General features: G+C 38.6%; 2 protein-coding genes across 13 annotated transcripts in view; one reads left to right on the forward strand and one right to left on the reverse strand.

Moving 5' to 3' along the window:
* Positions 1-23,823, reverse strand: part of LOC119742027 (cyclin-D-binding Myb-like transcription factor 1) — a 63,658-nt gene extending 39,835 nt beyond the window's left edge. Inside the window, exons 1-10 of the mRNA XM_038218047.1 lie at positions 23,694-23,823; positions 17,147-17,264; positions 16,314-16,403; positions 14,440-14,555; positions 12,304-12,400; positions 11,523-11,599; positions 9,996-10,153; positions 9,439-9,471; positions 8,704-8,813; positions 5,569-5,797 (exon numbers count right to left, since the gene is read on the reverse strand). Of these exons, the coding sequence (XP_038073975.1) occupies positions 5,569-5,797; positions 8,704-8,813; positions 9,439-9,471; positions 9,996-10,153; positions 11,523-11,599; positions 12,304-12,400; positions 14,440-14,555; positions 16,314-16,403; positions 17,147-17,264; positions 23,694-23,723 (1,058 nt within the window). The 5' untranslated portion in view covers positions 23,724-23,823. The remainder of the gene's footprint in view (positions 1-5,568; positions 5,798-8,703; positions 8,814-9,438; positions 9,472-9,995; positions 10,154-11,522; positions 11,600-12,303; positions 12,401-14,439; positions 14,556-16,313; positions 16,404-17,146; positions 17,265-23,693) is intronic.
* Positions 22,857-26,710, forward strand: part of LOC119741934 (hepatocyte growth factor receptor-like) — a 31,688-nt gene continuing 27,834 nt past the window's right edge. For 3 of the 12 annotated variants that reach the window (XM_038217894.1, XM_038217975.1, XM_038217983.1), the window contains exons 1-2: positions 23,169-23,490; positions 24,408-24,531. The gene's annotated coding sequence lies outside the window, so the exon portion shown is untranslated. The other 9 variants (XM_038217911.1, XM_038217919.1, XM_038217934.1 and 6 more) reach the window with 9 other exon arrangements.

Consider the following 26,710-nt stretch of genomic DNA (forward strand, 5'->3'; position numbering starts at 1 on the left):
TGATTACTTCAAAATGACAGCTTCCCAGAAAGAATAATTTTACAGTTCCCTTACTATCTTTCAACCAAGTTTGTTTTTCAACAATAATTACGCCAGTTACTTTTCGGATAGCTGCAAATGATGGACTATAGCTGTAAGTCTCTACTCTTTTTATGTCCTACACAGCCAATGTCACATCGGTCAGAAAGTTGAAGAATTCAATTTATAGCATGCAGTGGCAAAACTGATTAGTAATTGTAAAACACAATTGTAAGTAATGTAAAGTTGTGAATCTCACATGTAGAACTAAAAGTGACTATTCAATTAAACCAGATTGGGACCGTATCTGCATTAATAAAACATGCAAACAGATTCTAGACAAGCTAGTTTGTCTCAAACTATGGACCAGGATCAGAGTGGAACATTGTGATTCATATTTCAGGTTTCAGGTTTCAGGTTTATTTCCATCCTATAAGGAAATTTAGATAAATAATGAACATCAGGTAAACATTTTAACGGAACTTGAAATAATAGTATGGGGAGGCCAGACAAGAAGCCGAAGCTTGTACTAGGTCTGCCCCCTTCACAAAGAATACATGTAGTTACACAATTCATGATTAATCATAGGATATATCAATAATATGTTACTACATTAAATTCATGAGCTCATGCTAAACTTTACAAAAAAGAGTAATAAGTTACTTGAAGTAAATTTACTATCCTTGGCTTTAAATGTGTTGTTAATAAGTTTACTTGGCAATAAAGTAATAATTTGCTCTTAATCACCATTGACAGTAACCGTCATGACCGTAGAGAGAAGTAGTTTTTTATAATACAATTTACATGCTCTAATTGAGGTCATTGGGCAGGAAGATCGGATTTTATTCCAAAGGAGGGGCCCCTGGTGTCGTACGGTTGAGAGGTGTAGGGAGTAGCATTTGAAGTACCAGACCAGACTGGCACATGACCAATGTTTAATTATGTACAATTTAAACATGAAAATGTAACTTTTCAACTTTTTGATTGTTGATGTTTCAGTTAAATGTAGATTTTTGTGACAAAGTCTTTTTGCTTAATATCTAGTTTTGCATTAGAAATTAGTTTATATCAGCCCTTGAGAAAGGTCCAGCTCATATTGAAATATTAAAAAGGTCCTGCTTGCTGTTGTCAGTTACATGTATATTTGACATTCCAGTTAAACAGAAAACAGCTTTCACTCATTTAATATTTTCCAATTAAATTACTGGTACACATGTAATTAATTTAACCTAAAACCCTCCGATCTCAGTGAAAGAATTGAGAATGTCGCTATACCGAACCCCGCTATACCGAACATTTAGCTATACCGAACATCGTCCCTGGCTCCCGATTTTTGTGTACAAGACATACCAAGTATTGTTGTTGAAAAATGTCGACAGAAGAGCAACCAGTGGCTATTATTTCCCCAATAGAAAGGGAAAGCCACCCATTGCTGTATGTAGTAAGCTCAAAACTGTGTAATTACATAATTCAATGGTCGGCACGTGTTCGAAGTTGTCTTTCAGTAACTACCAGGGCGTGCAGGGTAAAGTGCTGAAGGGCGCTATTTATTGATAGTGAGTGCCGGAGCACCGGCAGCTTAAAATCTCTATACCGAACAATCGCTATATTACAAACAATTTCTAAGGATCCCACAACGTTTGTTGGGGGGGGGGGGGCAATAAAGGCAGTCCTAGCAATAAAGGCAGGCACTGCATTCACCACCATCTTTCCCTCAAAAAACAAATTTGACAAAGTGGTCAGAAATTGCTTCATGATCGCACCACAGGGCATCTAGAATCCAAAATTTTTTTGGGGCCCTCCAAGTGGGCCCCGAACCCCACGCCGAAATTTTTTGGACCCACTTTTGCGGGAGGCCCCCCCCCCCTCCCAATTGTATTCTGGATATGCCCTTGCATTTTCTTATCAAAACCCTTCAACAGGTTTTGACAGTTATTCAGTTAAATCCATAGGGGTTCTGGCAGTTGGTGACCAGCCTGTTCAAAACCTATGAAAATGAGGAAATGGGCTGTTTTTTTGACAGTTTGCCACAGTTCCATAGTAGGAGGGTTCCATAACCTTGACATGTGTGAGGTTTATACCGGTAGTTGCTTGTGTTCTAGGTGTATATACTAATGGTACAGTAAACTGTCAGTAAACAAGCATCCAATTTGGGAGTTACAGCAGAAGCTTCATCGTGCATTTTTTACATGTCTTTGGATGTGTTTTGGATCCTTTACATGAACAGACAGAATAAAATAGCCCATTATGATGTAAGACAATACAAATTATATGTAATCTCAGGCCAGAATAAATCTTTCGGTAAAAATACAGAAAAGCTCATTTAGGGTTAAAACGCTTTACGCTTTTGTTTAAAAATGTCGTTATTATAGTGTGAATACATGTAAGTCAACAAATAAATGCCATTAGAATACATAAGAATCTGAAGTTGAATGCAGTCATATTTATTTGTGGTCCTAAGGTTTGAGCAGAAATAAATATCGTGAGGTAAGACTGTGTAGTGTGGTGTGTATCAGAAAAAGTTTTTCAAAATAAATGAATGAATTAAAATTTGTTTCTAAAACAATCAAGTACAATTAAGAGCACTTCATAAGGCCATAAGACCTGCCTGTATTTATACATGTAGGTTGCCTTTAGCAATGTTGTACACCGTGTTTGTGATTATTCAGGTGAAACGCTGGAACTGGACCTGAGCATGTGTTGTTACATTGAGTAAATTAACCCTAACCTTCCCAAATCCTCCAGAATCCTCTTTGCAAAATGGAGGATTTTGCAGGATTGAGGCTACATGTATATGGCAAAAATGTGAGGCTGATTTTGGAAGATACACTGTGTCAAGGTCTTGGGCAGTTGTTTGTGCTCAGCTGTGCATAAATGTAGGCCTTGAAATCCTCCACACTGCTCCAGGATGTCAAAGGCTCTGCCTCAACAACCATGTACATGTATTGACAGCCACTGCTAGAGAATTATGCAGGATTGAGGCAGTGGGCACCCCTCCAAGGACCACATTCAAGAAATAATGGAGGACTTAGCCTTGGTCAAGGCGCTAAATGTTATTCATCCCGGCCGTGGTGCGTAAACGATATCCTCGCTAGGGCCATGCATTATGCAGTGCATTAAAAATACAGCGCGAACAGCGACCTCATGCGGCCACCATTTCTATGCAAATTAGTTGGACCCAATATCGCGCCTTGGTTCAATCGTCGGCAAAAGCTTATGCTTTTCTTTATTTTGCGCTGGATTTCTAGCGCACGACCTCGTATGCGAATACAGATAAGTGTAGGCGGGGCTAATATGTGCAGTGCGTGAAATTAGACAAAAAAAGTGGTCGGACAAAATGTCCGAGCACAATCAAAAGTGTTCTGCCATTGTCAAGTTTTGATCTGCCATTTAGCGTTCCAAATTTGATTCACGCGCTCGTTTCTGTAGTAAGCCACGTTGTGAGAATTTAGTAACAATCACGCACTTAAAGCATACCGCGCAACACAACGTACTTTGATCTTGCTAAATTCTCATTACATGTATGCGCGTCAATGTCCTTATAATACTCTATATTTCGACTCGTCACTATACAGACTCGATTCAAGTCTGCAGAACACATAACTTAAACTGGGTGAAATTGCAGTTCTGAATGTCCAAAGAGGCTCGATCGAAACATTATAGCAAGGAATAGAGGTTGAATCAGGTCCAATTTAACACTTTTGCCCAATAGAAATTAACTGGGAATTCCACAAACGGCCACTGCTCATTTCCATAAAATGTCTTGAAAAGTACAAAAAGTTGTATTAACTGATTTGTAGAAGAAACACGAAGACTGCTGATCGAAACACAATTTATCGACTTGATTTCACGTCTATTTTTTGGCAAACGGCACGTACGTACGAATGCCAATCTATCGCTGTGCACGCCACGCTGTACTAGACTGTGTAATGATTGGGGTGTAAACGCGTTGCATCTATTGCGTGAATATAAGACAACACGTACATGTAGTTAGCAGCCGCTCAGCGTACGGTAAGTATTACAGGCCGGATCATCGGAAATAAACAACAAAATACTTTTGAGTGCAAGCGTTTATTTCATACTTCTGAAAAAGACAACTCCACAAAGAATACATAAATCGCTCCGACATTTTGTCCGAGCACATCTGCATTTGGTCGGACAAACCATGAAAGTGGTCGGAAAATGTCCGATGTCCGACTGTAATTTCACGCACTGATGTGGAGTGTCCAATCACACCTTAGTAAATCCGGACGTCATCAAATTGTTTGCAGCTAGCTATTCGCCTTTTGCAGACGTGACAGGAACCACAGTTTTTGTGCATTGGTACCGTGTGCAGAGAGACACATAATGTGTACGTGTACATGTATGGATTAGGTACGGTGCCACGTTTTACTAAGCAAGTTTCCCCGCAACGATCGACTAATAAGAAAACGACATTTAAGGTCAGCTAAGGCTATTAACATAATGAGCACCACCCCCAAAACCTCACATGGACGATTGAACCAAGGCGCTATATTGGGTCCAACTGATTTGCATAAAAATAGTGGCCGCGTGAGGTCGCTGTTCGCGCTGTATTTTTAATGCACTGTACTGCATGCATAGCGCATAGACATTATGAATACATGCATTACCGCGCTACGGCCGGATAAAAAACAACTAGCGCCTTGACCAAGGCTATGGAGGACTTGGCAGGATTGAGGCTGTATGTAATTCTTACATGGAGGCAATTGGAGGTTTTTGCAGGATTGAGGTTGCATCCTAGCAAAAATGCCTAGGGAATTCAAATAACATGAATTACCGCTACCAAAACAATATATTGGAATTTGTAAAAAAATATTTAAAAATTGATGACAAAAAATATTGTATCACCTTAAAAACAAGCATTAAAAACAAGCTTTTGATTCATTTTTAAACCTGCAATACAACATTTGGACTTAAGAGAAAAGAATATGGGTACATCACGTACAGGCTTGCTACATGCTTGCTGTTCTATTGTACATTGCGTGTTCATGCGTGCGGCACAGTAAATTGGTATCATGGTTCCAACCACCAAAAATATCCATAGGCAGAATGCTGGCAGAAAGGTTTAAAGTAAATTACATGTCAATCCACAAGTCCAATCACAAGTTACAGAGGCTGAACACTTTTGTTAAATGTCAACTGAATTGCTTGGGACACATGACTGGATGATTTGTGATGGACTTGTGATTGTCTTGTACAACAACTGCAGTACGTAATACACCAGATGGTGGACTGTACTTCACCGGAAGAGAGAGTCTTGTAATGGACTCGACTTCAACACTAACAAGTGCTCACATGTACATGCACATGCACTTGCAGGGGAGTACTCCACTCTTTAAGTACAAACAGGTTAGTACTTGCTCTTCCAAATAATTGGTACTTAAATCCCAAACTGCACATTTGGTGGTACATACCTATTTGCAGTTATGTAAATATTCATAAGTATTCTAAGCTTGTCCTTGATAGTCCTCAACAACTCATGTATGACTATTCATCTTTGTGTTTCAAACTGAACCAATCTTGACCTACCTGTCAAGTAGCTTGTTGTCATCGTCTTTGGTCCACTCAGTTCCACCTGCATGTTTCCAGTTGAGATAGTTGAGCCACTTAGCTCGGCACTGTTTCTCTGTTCTGGTGGGTACCTTAGCAGCTATCTGTGACCAGGAGATGCCAGTAGTGATACTCTCACCAGGTGCAGCCTTAGACAGGGAGTAGACAGCCTCTGCAAGCATCTGTTCCTCATTAATGGTCCACTTGCCTTCCAAACACAGAGAAAACAACATGGTTATGGGTAAGTAAACTTGATCTGGTTCAGTTTATGACTTGATTCATCGTGGGTACTAGCTTAAAAGTATATTTGCCAGCTGCATTTGAAAACTATTTCAATAATGACTATTTCACACCAGATTTGGCAATGCTGATTTTCCATGGTGGTATAAAATGATAAAAGATTGACAAGCTATGTTGTGAAAAGTGGACAAATTCCACAGTGTGGGTCTGATTAAATCTCTATGGATGGGGAATTTTTAATGTCATTAAATGAAAATGAGAACAAATAATTGTGAAAAATGAAAATAAGACCACAGATAGATAAGACTCTGCTAACATTTGTAGCCCATACATTGCCCATATATTTCTTTGTTTTAAGTGGATAATTCTACATTGATACTATGTGCCTTTGTAGTGTATGCAGTATACACAGTATTCATAAATATCTGAGACAGTTTACCAATTCCTATTGGTCAAGAGCCCCTCACGTGGGTGGTTTAAAACCGCTGATAAAACAGCAGCTGGCTTTAAACACAATTGCTACATTCTGCACCACATCATGCATGTTCGGAAAGTTCATGTCGGTTCAGAAAGTTCGGCAAGTATTTGTTGATAGCGCTAGGTATGATAATGCTTGCATTGAAAGGGCAAAATTAAAGCGCACGGATGATTGAATTTACCGTGTTGACCAATCACCGCATTCATCTTCATTATTTGCAGTGTTCTAGCAAGGCATACAATAGGATATCGGGCCAATACGCTTTGAAAAAATCGTACGCGCCTTGCGATTTTCTCAATGAAAAGCGTGCTCTCAATTCAATTGCAGTGAAGGGTGTGCTTTCCTCGGCGAAATTCACCAGCATTTTCGGTTTTTTCACCGTATCAGAATTCTGCATCGTATCAGAGTCTGAAACCTTTCCCATGTTCAGAATAAGTTCGTACTTATCGCAATATATTTTTTTTCATTAAGAATGAATACGAAAAACGAAGTAATCTCCCAAAAGAGGGTGAAACACCCCTTTACAAAATTAATGGATCCCTCCACAATATGAATATTCATGGTAGTCGCAAATCGAAAAGTTATTATTTTTTTACGGTAGCTATTTGTCAGCTTGTTGCTAAAAATAATTATAGTTTCATATGTTTGGCACAGTAAAAAGGACCTGTTTGTTCTTATGAACATTTCAGCAATTATTGCCACGAGACAAGTTTTTAGTGCTCATCAGGGCATGCTCGGACGGGACGGAACTCGTCAGGAAAACCCGTCAGCATGTGTGGGACATTTTTTTTGGTGATCGTGTAGCGTAGGGCCCCTCTTTTGTTTCGATCAAATAAGAGTCAAAAATATTTTTTTATTGCTAAAAAAATCACTTTTATAATCAAAAGCAGACTTCTCAATTCTAATGACACCCGTTTTGCAATTTTGAACAGTTTCTTGAGGTAGAAATCACAATTTTCCTGCGCGGTTTGTGCCTTGCGATTCAGCGCGCCGTGCGTGCTCACGGTACATCGCGCGGTGATCGCCATCTTTATTTTCGGGTTGCGTGTTGTGTCGCCGCGCTGTCATCGTCATTTTACCCCCAAATTTCCCTATAAAAAATCAAAACCCTGCCCTCTATCTATGACATACCTGTTTTTTTTGAGAACCAACTAGTTTGGTCTGTCTAATAGTTTTTAAGTGGAATTTGTTTCCTTAAGTTAGGAGTCGGGCCCTACACTACACGATCGCCAATTTTGTCATAGTTGCCGGGCCGGATAGGGCTGCGATATGTAACACGGTAGCAATTTACGATGTTCATTTCTCAACGTCATCAAGTCAAATTATAACGGACTTTTGTTTACACAACAAAAATAAGATTCATCCTTCAACTTGTGTTGAATAGCATGTGGAAATTGCGGTGCCTATTTCTGTCAGACGTGCGCGGTACACACGTGTTTGTTCCAACAGGGGAACAGCCTATGCATGCTTTTCATTGTAACCAAATACATTGTATGGACATGTATATTGTGTATACACTTCCGAAGCCGAACCGAACCGAACTTTGAGGATCAGTTGCAGCACTAATGCAGAACCCTCACCCTCATGCTCATGCCAATTTCCATATTAGGAGATTTTTAGCACTTAGCGTGAGATGCACATATACATGTGTCATACATGTAGATATGACTAGAGGAGTGTTTCACAACCATGAAGTGAATTGTCGAACAAAATTGTTGGAGAATTGTGAATTTTCGACTTGCTTTGATTCTTTGACCGAAAGGTATTTATGAATGGGAATAAATATGTGCTTGGCCAGTTTTAAACAAGTACATTTAAAATCTGTTAAGGGCCTGGCCGCGGATAATTCCACTCGGGCCATTTACGGCGACCAGGCCACTAGTTTTGAACGTATGTTTTTAAAACCGGCCAAGCACATATTTATTTTCTTATTAACCAGTTCATGTCGGATGATGTGTATACACGCAAAGGTTTTGTGCCATTTTGAACGGATGACGGATAAACACACGATGAGCGAGGCCGGAAATATCTGTCAGTCACCTGCTCACAAAAATATCAGGGTGTCCTACCCAGTTCTTGACAAATAATCCCGCACCTGGGTCCGGTCAATGTCAAAATAATCTCGGCACAAACTGGTTAAGAATACTTCACACTCACACTTCACTTGAATATTTCTTGATACCCAAACACCACCTTGTCCTTTCAAGACTGCTTTGTGTCTCTTAATTCATCTAATGATCAATATGTAACCATACTTTAATGGAATGTTGCATGTGTTGTAGCTGTTAAAGATCAATCTAAGCAACATATCACAGTACACTCAAGGGGTACCTCAGTATTAACAGAGGAACCATACCACTTATTGTTCAGGATATCTGATATCTTTATGTTTTTACCTTGATGACATCGATCTTTGAGTAGCCTAACTTTATCCTTGACAGAAGCAGCACTGCGACCCATCTCAGCACCTATTGCACACCATTCATTGCCATACTTGGCTCGTAACCTGCACAAATCAACATGTACTGCTAATTAAACTCAATCACATGGTGACTTGCACCCTTAAATTCCAATACCTGGGATAGCCTAGTATGTCACACTGTCAGATCCCTCCCATTGGGCATCATACTGTTGATTATAACACACACCTTTAGATCACACAACTAGGGTTTTTTATTACTGGTTTGAGTAGCTGTAATTTTGTGTCAGATATCAAGGACATCTGAAAAAAGCTGGACAATTATTTGTAAATTACTATTTTTGGAATAATTTTCAGTCCATGAAATTCTATACAATGTGTCTTAGTGATTAAATGCAGTGCTGTAGATGATTCCACTCAAGGCACAACTTATTTAGATAACCGTGAATTTGAATAATTCCTTTTCTTCTCATTCATCCATTGGTACTTGTGACCAGACTGGTGACTTGACTACAACACTGATCAAATATTTCATTCTCGTATTTTGAGGCCAAACACTAGCTTTGTCACCATAATTCAACAAGGCACTGTCATGCATGATGCACTCTCAGCTGCTTTTGTTACTTAACTCTCACCTTGGTCAATTTGTAAGTTTGTTAGTCGGTGCTACTAGGTAGAATACAGACTGACTTTATAAAAGAAACACACTTACTCTTTAAGCTTCTGTATATCCTCAGCAGTGTACCTTAAAAAGAAGAAACTCTTTGTCTTCAGTATGAGCATTAATGTAACCAAAATTCACACACATCAGACAGGCAGAGACTTCTAGGCACAATTTTTGCAATACATTTTTAAAAATTTTGTTTATGTCATATAAACATAATTAAACCGATATTTTACAATACATAAGGCTATCATATCATCTTACTAGGCAATCACTCTGATTCAAATCTTATGCATTGCAATGTTTACAGATCAACCTGTAATACCACACATGTGTTAGAGATGAAAAGATCAGTAAAGGTTTTGTACTTTACACAAAATCTTGATCATAGGTGGCTAGGTAAATACAAATACGTTTACAGCTTTGAACCAGTTTTACTGGCAGGAAATAAGTGCACAGACTTGAAACTCTTTCCAACATGCCACGACAAATTTTCAAGGAAAATCACTTTCAAGTGAATATCTTGGGATTCTGATAGAATCTGAGTATCTGGAGTGAAAGAGATTTCTAGCCTTGTTTGCCCATGCCATCTGTGTTGCACTTACTTGCCAACATGGTTTTTGGAGTCATACATGCGAATGACACGCCTGTAGACAGCAAATAAGGGTCTCTGCAGTCCCTTGGCTATGAAACGGTAGAAATCTTTCCTCTCCTCCTTACTCATCTGGAAAATCACCGAGACAGCATCCCCAAGTTTCCGAATCTAAAATCATAAGCAAATCCCAAACTGCCAATGTCTCCTGAGAAACAAATGTTACGTTTTAGTGCCATGTAAAGGCCCCACATTCATCTACCAATGTTCAAACCAAGCTGTGGGATTATGGGGTACCGAAGTGCGACATCATTTAGAACCAGAAAGTGTAGTGCAAACGAATGGAGTACGCGTGCTTGTTGGTTCAAGGGCTGAATCAAAAAAGTCTGGGATAACAAACGATTATTCCCATTCCTGTCAGACATCTAGCAGATATACACAATTATATATATGCATTTCCACATCAGTTATGCAGCCAAAGTAATTACATGTATGAAACCCCCCCCCCCTCTAAAAATGTTATGTGTCACAATCTAAGTAGAAATCTTCCGGGTGGTTTTATATTTCTAGTTTAACAGACTTTTGAGAGTGAATTTCATAGGTGCACATTGGCATATCATTATTGAGTTAACTTAATACCAATATTGCATGATGTAAATGGTGAGATTCTTTTAGTTATGACATTTTCCTGTCACGTTTATCTTGATGTCTATGTGGTCAACCATCTGGGTAAGACTTAAGACTGTCTCCTGGCCTCTGGATAACACAGCCTTTTCGTTTGCCTTTCTGGCTGAAAGGCTAATCAGAGAGAAGAATTTCGAATCACCAAAGTCAGTCAGACAGTTTATGTTCTGAACACTTGAATCAGTTTGGAAGGCTGCAAGTGTCAAAGTTGAATAATTCATGTGATTTAACTACTTCTTTGGAAAGACAGCCGCTGTTGCAAAATACAACATTGAAAATGTTGCATTTTAAATAGTACATCTTTATTTGAACAGTGATCTGTGATCTTTGATACTCAAAAGCTATTTTTTTATCACTGCATTTCATGCACTTTTGTATAACAGTTTCTTGAATTGATGTGTATAAAACATGTTGATTGATGATATCTCAAGCTGGATCACAGAAAATGAATTTCACATTTATTTTCACCCAGTAACTAGTCTAAAATTGAACCTGTTTTGATCCTTCCGAGAACCTAGGCGAGTTATTTAGGATTTGGAATGTGCAATTGTGTGTAATTCCTACAGCTATATCCTGAAACTTTTGTGGAACTGCAGTTGAATCAGTTTGGCGATTTATTTGGTATTTCTATTTTGTTGTTTTATATACTACGTTTGTTTCATTATTGAATTTATTGAGATTTACTTTTCCTAAAAAACTAAGTAAAAGTTGTTTCAGAGTCATTTTCTTTGGTTACAATGTGTACATTTGACTATTTGAAAAACAGTAATACTACATGTATGTGTTTCTGTATTGTTTTATGAAAATGGTAGGATCCCCAAAAGCCATAATGTGCAATCTGATCAAGGTACGGTACCTTAAGATATTCCTCAATGTTTCTTTCCAAGATGTCGACTTCTTCTTTTGACCACATGCCTTGCTTCCACTTATGACCTGCAAGATAATAATTGGGAGCATATGACCAAGTTATTGGTAAAACATTATGAAAATCCCCAGTTTCTGACTATGGATTATATTTAGTCTGTGACATCACACTGATTCCTGAACCTTACCAAATACATGTATTGTCCATACTTAGCTTTTACAAACAATGTATGCCATAGTATCCCTACTGTGGGGCACTCATGACCATCAGATCTCGTTTCATTCAATTTTAGCTTTCTTACAATATTTCTGTTTTTTGGTTAAAATTACTGACGGCATTTGGCAATAACGGAAACAATTTGTCAACAACAGATCGCAAACGGCAATGTATCTGGCAAAGAATGATACAAAATTCAGCACAATTTTTGGGAATATGCAAGTGTGGACAGTATACATGACAGTTAGTTTGTGGTGTCTACCTGAATGTATCTCAGCAGACACTATCTTACATCATCACAAGTAGGATTATATGCCCTCAACTACCCATCCCATGGTCAATGCACACTAAAACATCAATGAACATTCTACGTGCAATATGTTCAACATGAAGTCTAGAGAGAATTGGAAATTAATCCCACAACATATACTAGCAGTAACAGAAGTGGGTGGAGGAAGCTTACAGTTCACTACACCATAGCCAAATGCCGTGTGTACAAATTGAGCTTATTTCAACACATAACATGAGTTTTGTGTGGCTAGAATATTACCCTTACCTTTCTTGGAGAGGTTGTCTTTGGAGTCTCTACTGGTGAACCAAGACTGAGTCACAGGGTCAATTGGTACTTCTTCACAGGGCATTCCTCTGGATGGCTGAATGAATATACACATCATACAAGTGACTAACCTAAACTATCTTCAGTCTTTCTCAAGGCAAGGCCTACTGAATCTAACAATCTAGGAACACAAAAGAATAGGGCCAGCTGACCCAACAGAAGCAAACCACATCAAAGTATTAGCAGCTCAAACAATCATGCATTTCATGCACTGCTTATTGAAGTAAAGTCAAGCAGATATTACTTACTGCTGGCAATATTAAATGTGGCACGAACACTTTTTGAGGAACACTTCCAAACTATTTTTAATTTTAAAGTACTTGCCCAGTGGAACAAGTTCAAGGTAACTTAATCATTTAAGGCGACTTTAATCATTACAGTCACCCCATGTTGCAACACGGGGCATGATCTGTCCATATACTCGAGTCCAGAGTGGTCACTGTCCTGCTTTTTGCAGTGCACCACTAACATGTTGAATCAAGCCTTGATGGCCCTAGCATATTTGGCACAATTTTGACCAATATATACATATTCATGTAGATCACAGAAACTCACTGCGTGGGTGTACAACAGAACAGGAAAATAAAATGCTCAGTACTACAGCTGAGCTGTAGGACTGCAATGTGCACATATCCCACTGTCTGAACCCTCTTTTAGCCGGGGTAAACCTTAAAGCTATATTCATATCTGTGAGTTTACCCATTCATATTTGACTAGAACGCATCATGTGGGTGGTCTTAAATCTCTGTTTAAAGTTGCGTTCCCCGTGCTACTTTCAAATTTCACCCAGAAAAACAGATTCCTTTTCTAAATTGCTATTTTTTCTAGCAATACAAAAGTTATTCACTTTTGAATAAAACATCCACAGGAAAAATCGGCCCATGTTTAGTTACTGGAATATAACTTTAGACTTTTGATTTATTAGCTGCCAGAAAATAATTCTCGTTCTTGCGGAGTAGCCTGGTTCCCGCCCCACAATCAGTATGGATAATGTACAGACTGGGAGCCAGTCTACTAGCATTAATCTATTAATAGAAGAAATCGTATTTGTTGAAGAGGGAAATGCAACTTAAAACACCGTTCAGGATGTTTAAAACCGGTCCGAAACGCTGCTCTCAGAGCAATATGCACACAGTATGTGCCTACTACAACTGGGTGCTTGAGAACCATTGATACAAAATTATAAAAAGAATGGGATGTTAAGCAAGCCACATGAGCGTGATGCATGTGGCCCAAACATGGAGTGAAACTGTGGACAAAACATTGTTGGAATTTTCAAGTTTTTGACCATTTATGAATAGGATTAATAGTGTGGTGGAACAGTTTTAAACGTCTGTTTTAAAGGGACATTACGTCCTAGGAAAACCCTAATTGGGATATAAATGGCATTTTTCAGGAAGTGGTATTAATTGGAAAGGGCATTTAAAAGAAGAACATATACATCCACACGACCATTCCTTAGAAATTGGCCATTCGTGCGAGAAAGAACTTCAGCGATCAAAATGTTGACTTTCAAAAATCAAACAGTTTGGGTGATAGTCACAATTCCCATCGCACTTTTTATTTAAAAAGCTTATTAAAATACCTGTGTTTTCAATGCTTTAAGGTGTCTGCTGAATATATGGGTTAATTTAAAATTACCGCAATTTTGTCAGTCTTCCTGGTAGTTTTCTAGCGAGCAAATGGGAACTTAGCAACCATAGCTTACACTTCCACCCCCTGCACTATGCGCCATGCAGTGCGGTACAGGTGCAGTCAGCTACGTGAGGAAAAGCTCCGTAAACAGGGCATTGTAACCATTGCCCTGTCTCAGAACTGAGTGAAAACAGTCTACAATATACCGTCACTTTGGGCAAATCCGCTACAATGCCTTGTTTATGGTCTACCTGGGTAAAGGCAGGAAACAACATTCCTGTATGTGCTAGTCCATGTACACACTCATGTACTGTATAGTGAATTTTCCGACATGACAGAAGTTGGGAAAAACGGCAAGTTGCCCTGAACTGGTTTTAAACCTGACATTTATAACTGCTCTACCAGTGACCACCACACTATAATTCCATTAATATTACATACACTAGCAAGACTCTCCTGTGTATCCTGGGCTTCTGATGCTTCACTGACATCGCCTTCTATGACATCATCAGTACTGTCCAACATCTCCTGTTTTACGTCACTGCATTCTGCAAAGTCTAAAGAAGAAGTATGCACAACTGTTTTATTGAAGGCTGTTGATTGTTGGAAGACATCAATGTCACTATTTAGTTATAGGTAGCTGGAGGAATATTAAAATATAGTATGCAATTATTTCTGCCACAAAACAATGTACATGTACAAGTTTCTTTGAGAGCGTTTGTTTTTGTGTTCCAGCTAGGCCAACCAGATTAATTTGTCTAAAGGTTCTTGATAAGGTTAGAAATGATGTAACAAGAAGTTGAAACCTGGGTCCCACTTATTATCCCACAAATGTTTGGATTTTCGTAAGCTAGCCTGAAGGAACAAACAACTGTTATTTTCATTTTGCAGACTCTAATCTAGAAATTCATGCGGCAATTTTACACTAAAGTATTTAGTGTGCAAACAAACTGTGCATTACTGAAAACACAGACAATGCCACGTGTCATATATTACTGGTCTTCTCCACAATTTGTACACATTTTTTTTGTATAAAAAAATATCTTTCATTAATCAACAACCTCTTTATTTAAGCATTACCATTCCAAGAAATGAAAGTTGAAATATTTTACTTTTTGGGGGAATTTTGACAGAATGTAATGAATCTGTAGTACATGTAGTTTATCAGTCCTCATATCCTGGTTTGGCCATGTTTCCTTTTTGTCTTTCATTAACGGCAATCCAAATCTTTAAACCACTACCCCACGTGAGGTAGATTACATTGTACCAGCACCAGGTAGGCTCATTCTTCAGGGTGTTCTCTTTTATTAGTAAGAATCTGCTCATGTACTACATTTTCTTGTCTTCTCTTGATGCCCCTGTGTGGCACTCAGTACTTTGCTGTAATTTGTCAATACGAATGAAGTTTCAATTATTTTTATTACATTAAAATGTCTCCGTCATTCCCTTTTAAACTTTTTAATGAAACAATGAGCCATTAACCCTAACCCACCTCACTCCTCCAAAATCCTCCTGGCGGTTTTGGAGGATTCTAGAGGATTGAGGATGAATGGTGATTGAATCAAATGAGGATTCTGGAGGATTGAGGATGAATGGTGATTGAAGCACATGAGGATTTTGGAGGATTGAGGATGAATGGTGATTGAAGCACAAGAGGATTGAGGATGAATGGTGATTGAAGCACAAGAGGATTTTGGAGGATTGAGGATGAATGCATTTTGAGGCAGGACTGTCTGATGATTTTGAAGGATTTGGCGTTGGTTATCCTTCATTTAAACACGAGTGCAAAGTTTTGGGATGAGGAGGATTTTGGAGGATTGAGGATGAATGCATTTTGAGGCAGGACTGTCTGATGATTTTGAAGGATTTGGCGTTGGTTATCCTTCATTTAAACACGAGTGCAAAGTTTTGGGATGAGGAGGATTTTGGAGGATTGAGGATGAATGCATTTTGAGGCAGGACTGTCTGACAATTTTGAAAAATTTACGCGGAGTTGAAAATTTTTGGAGGATTTTGGAGGATTGAGGATGGTTGTAAGCAACAAGGGCCTAGGGGGTTAGGGTTTAAGCTACAATTCATCCTTTTTACCTTAAGATTTTTGCTAATTTAATATTTTGAAATTAAAATTTGTATCACTATGATACATGTAGTGCAATGTACCACAACTCTCATAAAAAAATCAATGCATCAAATAAGTTTCCTGTTTTTCCTAGTGTTTCCTGCCATTTCGGAATGTACAGATTTCCTGAGAAACATGCCCAATCCATGTAACCTTTGAAACTAATGTACACAAGGAGTTTTCTTCATATACTCACCAGTCAGGATTTTCGCTGACTTTGTATCTTGAACAAATTTTGGTTTCCTAGCTTTGCGCTTCGCTGCTTTACCAAGTGCCTGTCGTTGATCTAATAAAGTACGATTAAAGAGAACAGTTAGGTTACAGAATGTTAAGAATCATACAGAACAGTTAGGCCTATTTGCTTACAGAATGTTTGTATATGTTCAGCAGACACACTTTATACAAATTGTACAGGAATCTTAAAGTGTTGCCATGTAAAAGTTGTGTCATAATAAAATTGCAACTCATACATACATGCATGTAAACAATCATTGCTTAAAAAAAAAATCACAGTACTGATTAATGGTTTATGAAATGTACATGTAAATTTTCTGCCACGTTCCAGAATATTCACTACATTTCTCAATGTTCTTCTTTTTTCAGTTGTTTGTAAGAACAATTTATTGGGGATGCAAATTGGGCAAAATGATGACTCTGAGTTGCCAAGCTGCACTCTTTCAATAGCAGAGAGGATGCTTGAGAAGAAAACATTCAAATGACATTCAAAGGATACTCAATTACTCACATTCACACATCTACATGGCAATCTCTCACCTGTGGTGCAAATTGTCATATTCTTAACAAATATATTTCTTTGATGTGAGATATGTGTTTGTAATAACTGGAATTTGTCCAAACCGTTTTCGCTATAACGGGAGCCGACTGTAACATGTTTTTGTTGTGAGTTGTAAAAGGAGAGAGCCTCGTGTAAGAAATGTTCCAGCCCCCCCAGCGCCCCCTCACTGAAAAATTCCTGGCTACGCCACTGCTTGGTTGTATGAGGCGACAGCTGCATATGTACAAACCAACCTGATGAAGTTGATGGTAGTGGATTGACTGGTAGTACAAGACATGCTGGTGATGATACCTCAGCTTTATCATCATCACTGTGGGAAGTCTCCATGATGTTTGACCCAAAGACAGTTCCCTAAAATAAAAAATAGAAATTGAAAAAATTCAAAGATCAGGTAATGATGATGCACATGTGTAATCATCAGTCCTTCTGATTTGAGGCGTGTGATCACATCCCCACGCCATCACACTCCTAAAAGCTTCCTGAGAAGTGTGAATAATCGCACGCCTGAATGCCTCTGTATGACACACCTCAGCATACATTTACGGCATAATTACACTTCTGTGAGCTCTTCAAATGGCTTCACTGTAAACCAAGATGAAGCGTACAAAATGACTACCAGATTGTTCAGTTCCAGTTTAGACCACAGAATCACACGCCTAGAAAAATCACAAACCTAGAAAAATCACACACCTAGAAAAATCACACACTTAGAAAAATCGCACACCTAGAAAAATCGCACACCTAGAAAAATCACATGCCTAGAAAAATCACACACCTAGAAAAATCACACACCAAGAAAAATTATACACCTAGAAAAATTACACGCCTAGAAAACTCCAGGTGTGCCTTTTCCGACACGCCTGTGATTTTCAAATCAGGACTACATACATACATGTACAATGTAAACATTTAAATCACAGACCATACTGCATAATAAGAGAGGACGATAGGGTTCGATCACGATAGACCAAAGGTCCTGTTTTGAGGTGTGTGTACAAAACATATGGGAGGTATGAGTTAACAAAAGAGGTACAAATGGGGGTCCAGGATTGAGGGTGTTTACAAAGGTACATGTAGGGTTCCTTATGGGGTAATAAGTCTTTAGAAATCAATCTACCCCAAAAGGAAAATGCTATGGAGTTTGAGATTTCAATAGGAACAAAGGAGAACAAAAGAAGGGGAAAAAGGTCTAGAGAACTGATGTGACTTTACTATAAATGTTATCCTGTTGGTGTTACGTACTTTCTATCAGTGTTGTAGGTCTCGAGACCGGTCTCGAGACCACTTTTTGCTGGTCTCGGTCTCGGTCTCGGAAGCTGTGGTCTCGGTCTTGGTCTCGGTCCCCTTTGGTCTCGATATTTTGGCTGGTCTCGGGTCGAGACCAGCAATATGTAGCTTTTACACCTCGATCGATTACTTTGTGTTCACTTCGTTCAGTACCATTGTTATTTAAAATATTTGCTAGCCCGTAGATCAAGCTTGTTATATATCGCGGTCGGTTTGGACTCGACTGCACGTTGGAAAGTCCCCAAAGTACATGTAAAGCTGCAGCAGTACCAGTCACTGAACGATTTGGAACAAGTTCGGCATTTATCTGTTGAGTCGGCCACATAAAGCAAAGTAATAACTTGTAACAATTTATGCAATAAGGGTCAACCATTTTTGGGGATTGTGTAGTTTAGCCCACCACTGTGGGCGTAATCACTTGCATTTTGTATTCTGATAATAAATGAGGTGCTTCAAATTAGTTATATTTTCGACCCCACACCATGTTCTCTTTAATTTGGGACAGTATTTTGAAGAAAAAGTAAATTTTTCTACCTGATTTTCCAGCTTTGAACTCACACACTCTTACCAGTTACCACTCACTGTTGCCATGAGAGTGTATGATGAGACCCCATATTCTGGCTGCTCATTTTAAAGTACCCCATTATTCCTCAAAAATTAAAAGTCCCGTTCAGAAAAAAATTAAAAATCCATATCTGGCACATTCTGGCTACCACCTCGCAACTTGTGGGTCTACATGTACAAGTCCACATTCTATGACAGAAATTTAAAAATTAATTCAACATTTTCTAGCTCCCATTTTTTTAAATCAAGTACACAAGTCTTGTTAGAAGTTAAGTCCTAAATTTATTTAAGGAAAAAAGAGGCAATGTAAAATTAAAATTGCATCTTTAAATATCCGTTAGAAGTCATAGCTGAAACCAAGGGGGTGACTGTGGAGTTTAGGATCCGAGTTCCTATAACAGATAAAAAAGCATCTGCCTTTAACTTTTTACTTTTGTCACGATTGGGTGTAGACAACATGTCAAAGCCCATATTTCTTAAGTGTAACTACTTTTTGCTCAAGTAAGGTGTCATGTATCAATTTGTCAACACTGCCACTGGTCAAAATTTTGGTCTGTATTCTTTGTGAATAGAAAGGTTACATTTTTCAACTATAATAACGTGTCTTGGTTTTTTTTATTTCGACTATTGTTATTTATTATCAGCGGTCTCGGTCTCGGTCTCGGTCTCGGACCATATTGGTCTCGGTCTCGGTCCGCCTTGAAGGGGCTGGTCTCGGTCTCGGTCTCGAATCTTCAGGTCTCGGTCTTGGTCTCGGTCTCGGACTATCCGGTCTCGACTACAACACTGCTTTCTATGTTATTTGTTGCAGACGCTGCTATCATTGCTTGAGAGCGAATAAACCACTGTTGGAAAGCAAATAGTGTCACATTTATTTAAGGTCTACTCCATATTGTAAGTACATAAGGCTGTGGGCATGTGTGTGGTGGTGGGTGTGTCGGGGGCAACATGAACAGCGTTGATGGTTTCTCCGAGTAAACTTTGTAAACATATGGGAGGTATGAGTTAACAAAAGAGGTACAAATGGGGGTCCAGGATTGAAGGTGTTTACAAAGGTACATGTAGGGTTCCTTATGGGGTAATAAGTCTTTAGAAATCAATCTACCTCAAAAGGAAAATGCTATGGAGTTTGAGATTTCAATAGGAACAAAGGAGAACAAAAGAAGGGGAAAAAGGTCTAGAGAACTGATGTGACTTTACTATAAATGTTATCCTGTTGGTGTTACGTACTTTCTATGTTATTTGTTGCAGACGCTGCTATCATTGCTTGAGAGCGAATAAACCACTGTTGGAAAGCAAATAGTGTCACACTTATTTAAGGCTACCCCATATTGTAAGTACATAAGGCTGTGGGCATGTGTGTGGTGGTGGGTGTGTCGGGGGCAACATGAACAGTGTTGATGGTTTCTCCGAGTAAACTAGTTACTTCTACTAACTACTATGAAATTATATAATATTTAATTATTTTAGTTATCAGAGGTAAATTTAAGTGCATGAAATTCCAGTGCATAGACTTTGGTACCATAATTTGCGAGTAAAAGAGTCACTAAAGGGCAAACACATACATAATGCACTACTCTGTGCATCAACTTTAAATCAGCCAATCCTTAGCATCGTTTTTCCATGCAATGATGCTTCTGCCCTCCTGATTGATCCTCCACCTGTCCACTCAAACTTAACTTTGTCGGGGAAATGTCTTTTTGTGATTGGTACATACAGTACTTATAAGTACTGAATTATAATATTGAAGGGAAAAGCAAATGAAAGTATAGCACAGGTCTTATTCTTATCAATATACTGACCTTGCTCCTGTGAATACTGAATACTTTTTTTGGTTTGCAAATTGCAAGAATAGTTTTCATTTGTAATATGCTTCTCATGCTCTGTACATAATGAATGAGTACAATACAGTAGGGCCTATGCTGATACATGTACCATTTTCTCATGAAATATGTTAATGATGATCAGTCATTCTAACCATACTAAGAAAATCTTTAATTTCCGTTAACAAAAATAGTAGGGATGAAGTCAAGTCCATCACAAGTTTATCACAAGTTAATCACAAGTCTAGATCCATGATTGAGGCTATAGGCCTACTATGGTTCATATCTCCAGACTTTCGAAAAATTGCTACAGACGACGTTCGTATGGGTGCCATTTTTTCTTTATTTCTTTGGAATGACAGATCCTATGCCACTCGAAGTTCTGGGATAAACTCTTATACATGTGACATACAGTGCTCGTTACATTTTGAGATTGTAAGTGGAAGGTCTCCTACCGGAATTTCGAGCACGTCCAGTCCTTCTGATTTGAAATTCACAGACTTGTGGAAAAAGGCACACCTGGAATTTTCAAGGCGTGTGATTTTTCTAGGCATGTGATTTTTTTAGGTGTGTGATTTTTCTGGGCGTGATTCTGTGTTCCAAGCTGGGACAGAACTATCAGGTATTTTTTTAAATAGGCCTAATCACCTTGGTTTTACAGTAAAGCCATTTCATGAGCTTACATTACAGAAGGGGTTTATTGCCCAGTTCCTACCAAATTCTTTAATTTTAATTTGTCTGTAAATGTATGCCAAGGTGTGCGGTACAGAGGGATTCAGGCATGCAATTATTCATACTTCTCGGAAAGCTTTTAGGTGTGCGATGGCGTGGGGATGGGATCCCATGCCTCATATCAGAATGACTGACATCAGTACTGACATCTCTGTAGGAGAACTGCAACTGCATATTTTACGTAATCAAGCACCCATTGCGCAGTGTTGAAATTATTCCAAACACGCACGCTTGTTGCTCGAAATGCATTTGAAGTGCGACGCAGCCGATGCACATTACGCCGATGCACATGACGTTCAAAATGTTGATGCACGTATCTGGTCTGTAGGAAATGACGTCATTTGAACGAGACCCGGCCATAGGCCTAAAATTTGCAAGAGCTGCATGATGTGTGCCAACTTACAATTAGTACATGCACAATATATCCTCGACCCTCCATTATCTGCGCAGGTAACGCCTGCATACACGCGCGCATTGTCACACACAAAGTGAAGGCAAATGCGTAGAAAAAGGACCGCATGGCTTTAGCATGTAGGGGGACTGAGGATAAAATGCTTGAACTAAAGGGACACCAGGATAAAAAGTTGTCTTGCCAGTTTGTTTTTAACAATAAAACTTTGTTGGTTTGCTGATGTGACGTAGTATTTTTGGTAGCTTACTTTCGTTTTTCAATCCTGTTGATGAAAATTGATGGCCTACACTACAGCCATGACAACCGTAGCAAAACTCACCCTCTCTCAGGCATTCTACCTCCATCATGTCCATGCTCAGGCAAAGGCATTTGCCTCATCAACATGATCGAACTTGAAAACAACTGTCATGACTGTACAAAAAGAGGTAGGCCTATATACTATATACTAGTACTACATGTATTTGATGTACCCTAACGTGGCGCGGCCCCTAACGTGGCGCACTTGGATTTTTCGCCGGTAGCGCCTACCTAGAGCAAAATTTAAAACTGAAATTAAACTGAAATTTCACAGAAAGTGAAATTTCATCAAGTTCTAAACGGTCCTGTTCATAAATCGCGAGTTTATTTACCCGTAACAAAGTTAGAAGGAAAAGCTATTTTGGCGTGATTTTCCGATTTTATTTTCAAGTGCAAAGTGAACCCTTTGAAAATGCCCTGAAAAATAAGAAAATAATTTTCTGACAAACATTTGGCTGGGTATGTAAGTAAAGATATAAATTATTTATCAGAATTTATCAAGTTTACAGGAATTCGTAAGTGTTAATTTGGAATTTTCCAAGATTTATTCAAGTGCGCCACGTTAGGGAACACTCCGCCAATTTGTGCCCAATTTCCGGACACCACCGTTTTTGAATTTCGGATTAAATTTTATGAAACTGAAATTGTTCACAGAGGTAAAATAGCAAGCATTGATAAGGTAAAAGTACTAGTATTTCATTGCATGAATTTGAGGTTTGTCAACAAAGAGGTTTGGCAACACTACACGAGGAAAGTCGGGTAAGCTTCGAAGTGCGCCACGTTAGGGAACACGACTATACGATGTAGGCCTATTTTCATCTAGATGAAAGGAGACACCTTTTAGAGTTTTGATGCTCCATACTGCTCTCTGATCGTATTTGTTTGTTTTCTTATAAAATTTGACACAGCTGACCAATGCAAAAAGTTTGCTTGGCTTGGCATTTATATTTACGGCGCGCAAGAGAAATAGGGGACAAATGCCAGGATGAAAAAGACCCAGGATGTCCAAGACCCAGGATGTACAAAATGGCTGCCCCCATAGCGATAGCAAAGACAACTCGTCTTAGCTGCTATGTATTATTTTTGTCGAAAAATGTGTAGGTAATCCTCCACTAAACAGTTTTTAAAAAGCAGGTATATTTTGTTTAACTTACCCAGTGCGTCTAGTGTAATTGGAATTTTGAAATTTGCGTCAAAATATATAGATTTATACTTAAGAAGGTTCGGGTGATCATCCGATGTATCGTTTCAATACGCGCACGTAGTGTTCCTGCTATGCAGCTAGCTGCTGGTACACGGTACTGGGACTACTGTATACAGTATACTATAGGATTAGAATGGATGGAAAATTTCATAGCTATGCTATATGCATCCAGGTGCGCGGCGTGCGCGGGAACCAGCGGTTAGCCAGCCAATATCAGTTGAGAAATTTGTGGATTTTGGAAGATCAAGGTTTTAAGTGGTAATTACATGTAATTATTAGGACTGTAGCTGGAATTCTTGGAAAAAATGTAGTATCCGGACGCCTCTTCTTTGGTTGTGTACTAAGTCTATGGAGAGTCCAGTAGGCGTACATTTTCAAAGTATTTTCTAACAAAATTGGAAATGTCTCTCACACTTCCTCACTAACTATCCCAGATTCATGTCTTTTCAATATTGACTGACCTTCACTGAAATAATGATGAAAAAGGGCATCAAGATGCAACAATCTTTCTGAATTCTTACTCTTAGGCCCAGGGCAAACTTGCTACGAGCACCGGATTGGGCAGAATGTGGATTCTTGTCATGCTCAAGAAATTAGTTCCTGAAATCTCTGGTTCAGTGAACACAGCCAGATGCAGTCGGGCTACGCTGAATCCAGGTCTAAAATGTTTTTATTTTTGGCTAGATCAAGTGAGTTTGTCAGCCATCAGGAAGCAGTAACTTGTCCTGAAAAAGTGAAATTTAGCAGAAAAAATATTGAAGCATTTAGTGAGAAAACACTTAAAAATTTTTAGACCAGTATCATACTGGTTTGTACACAGGGTGTCAAGTGAATTCTTTCTGATGGATATCTTTGCATTATAAATTAATAATTTGCATAATTTCATTTTTATTTTTGGAAAGAATGTAGCATCCAGACATCATGTCTTTTCAACATTTTGTGAGATATGTGATGTGATAATGTATGAAAAACGTAGCACCAGGATGCAACATTGTTTCTGTATTGTTAAATATTTTTTAACATATAACAAACACCATAAGTGAAAGTTAACTCAAACACTTGTGAAAGAGGCAACTCCCTAAAAAATGGTTTTGATCTATTCCTTGTTTATCCATTTTTGTTTCCTTGTGGAAGAGAGATAGTGATCTTGATGACATGTATTTCCTGCATTGCAGCCTACGTGCTGAGGGAGTTGGAGCCAGTACTTGGAGAGTCCATGGTGGCAGGAAGTTTTTCTAGGACATGCCCATGCTAATGAAACCTGAGTACTGGTGGTGATTGCATATCTTGTGCTACATGGTAGGTGACGTTTCCTGTTAACCTTTAGCAAGGACCATGCTTTGGCACTAGCTGCTTGTTTGTAAGTTCTTTGATTTCCTGGTTTGAACACTGGAGTAAGCCTACATCATATATGTTGCTGCTTTCTTTTCCTTCTTCAGGTTCATTAACTTGCTGATGTGGTATGTCATTATTCTTTTGATGATTTGTTTCTCTAACTTTGCATACATTTTGCAGTAATTTGGACCAATTTCTTGAGGCAAGCATGTTTATAAAAATGTCTAAGCATTTTGTTCGAGTGAAAAGTAGGTCAATTAATGGTATAAAAAAAATCTGAATCATAGATATTTTTTCAAAGTTCAATTTTTTGTTCTCAACAAATTTGTTAGTAAACAGCTCTAGGAAAATATTAGTAGGGTATTTGCTGTACTTTTCACATTGATTTATTGTAGCCTTATAAATTGGTATGTGGATTTACCCTTTTTCTCCATTGTACTTTGTTAAGCCTCATAAACGTGTTTCAAAAACTGGACTTCCTCCGGATTGTGAATATGGAGGAAGTCAAGTACAGTATTTGAGATACAACAAATGAATGGGGTGCTATGGTCCAATGGTTACGGTGTTTGACTCGTCTGCCGTGGTACATGGGTTCGAATCCTGACTGTGGGAACATGGTGCTTGTGCTCTTGAGCAAGGCACTTTACCATTATTGCTTCGCCCTTCGGATGGGACACAAAGCGATAGGTCCTGTGTGTTGTTTTAATGCACGTTAAAGAACCCATTCAGTTACACTTATCGCTAAGAGAAAGGGTTTGCCCCGGTGTTTCTGGCAGTGGCTGCAATATGCGCCGCAGCACCTCATAAATCCTTATAAAGGTGCTACAGATGGGTCTCATAGTTCTCATTAACTTGAGGGCCTCCATGGAAAGCAGTGCCTTGCACTGATTGGAGTTTACCCTCATTAGAGATGATGTTAAAAAAAAAAATACATGTACATTTATGGGGCTATACTTTCTGGTACATAACATTTGATGTTATATACATGCACTGCACTTATAAACATGAACCAATTTCATGGTGCTAAAGTGTACTGAAATATGAACGGATGTGGACTAAATTTATAACATTTTATGGATAATCATTTCCCCAACATTATCCCACTTGAAAGACATATTAGGCCTACATAAGGCCAAACAAAAAAATTGTTTTGTTGCCCTCAAATTAAAAATATCAGGAGGGTTGGTCGGTTGAAGAATTTTTTTAGGGGGGGGGGGTATTCATAGTACAAATAATAACTTGCCCTTTCTTCTTATTGAAGAATACATGGTAAGAATGATTAGACATAGCGACCAAAATATCTGAGAAAACACAATTGGTGTGCCTGGTATTGTACTTGTTGAATGAATCAGAAAATTTGTCATAGGTTGACAACACAACTGAATAGTTGCTTCGTTCCCAACATCGCCGTCATGGACACCGCATGGCTGTCCATCTTGTCTATAGATCGTGACCGCACAAGCAGCACAAAGTGCTGTCGAGCTTAGTGTACAAAGTGAACAGCGGGTACAGCGAACCATACTTTAAAAAGTGATTCTTAGAAGATTGATTTTCATTGTTGATTGAGTCATGATATTTCTTTTTAAATTTAATTTTTAAAATTTTCATATGACGTCTCCTATCTAATTGAAGCTTTTTGTTCATTTTGACCAATATTTTGTAAAGAATTCCATTCGGTTACCAGTTCCCCTCTACCAACTGGACACGAAATGTTTTAGGCATGGTTAAAATATGTGTTCGGCATGCACGCACCAACTCTTTCAGTATACTCTGATGCAGTACATTGTGTACAGTGCATGTGCACAATTATTCAGTGTACGATGCCCAAGGTCTCGACAACCACGCGTCATCCATTACACATACACGGTAAAATTAACATTTTTGTAACAAAATGCAGAATAATTGGCATTTCCAAAAAACAAAAAGCGGACCGGAGATTTCCATAATTTTTGGGAGGACCTAATATACGGACATTTAATTTCGCAATACTATTACATTATTTTACAACAATAATGACAGTGTTTTTAATGAACCATTTAACATTGATGAGTTGAATCATGCCATCGACGCCTTAAAATGCACCACCCCTGGTAAAGATTGAATAAGCAATATGGTCATCAAACATTTCTCCATAAACGTTCGG

This window comes from Patiria miniata, unplaced genomic scaffold (assembly GCF_015706575.1).
Source record: "Patiria miniata isolate m_02_andy unplaced genomic scaffold, ASM1570657v1 HiC_scaffold_11, whole genome shotgun sequence".
NCBI lineage: Eukaryota > Metazoa > Echinodermata > Asteroidea > Valvatida > Asterinidae > Patiria > Patiria miniata.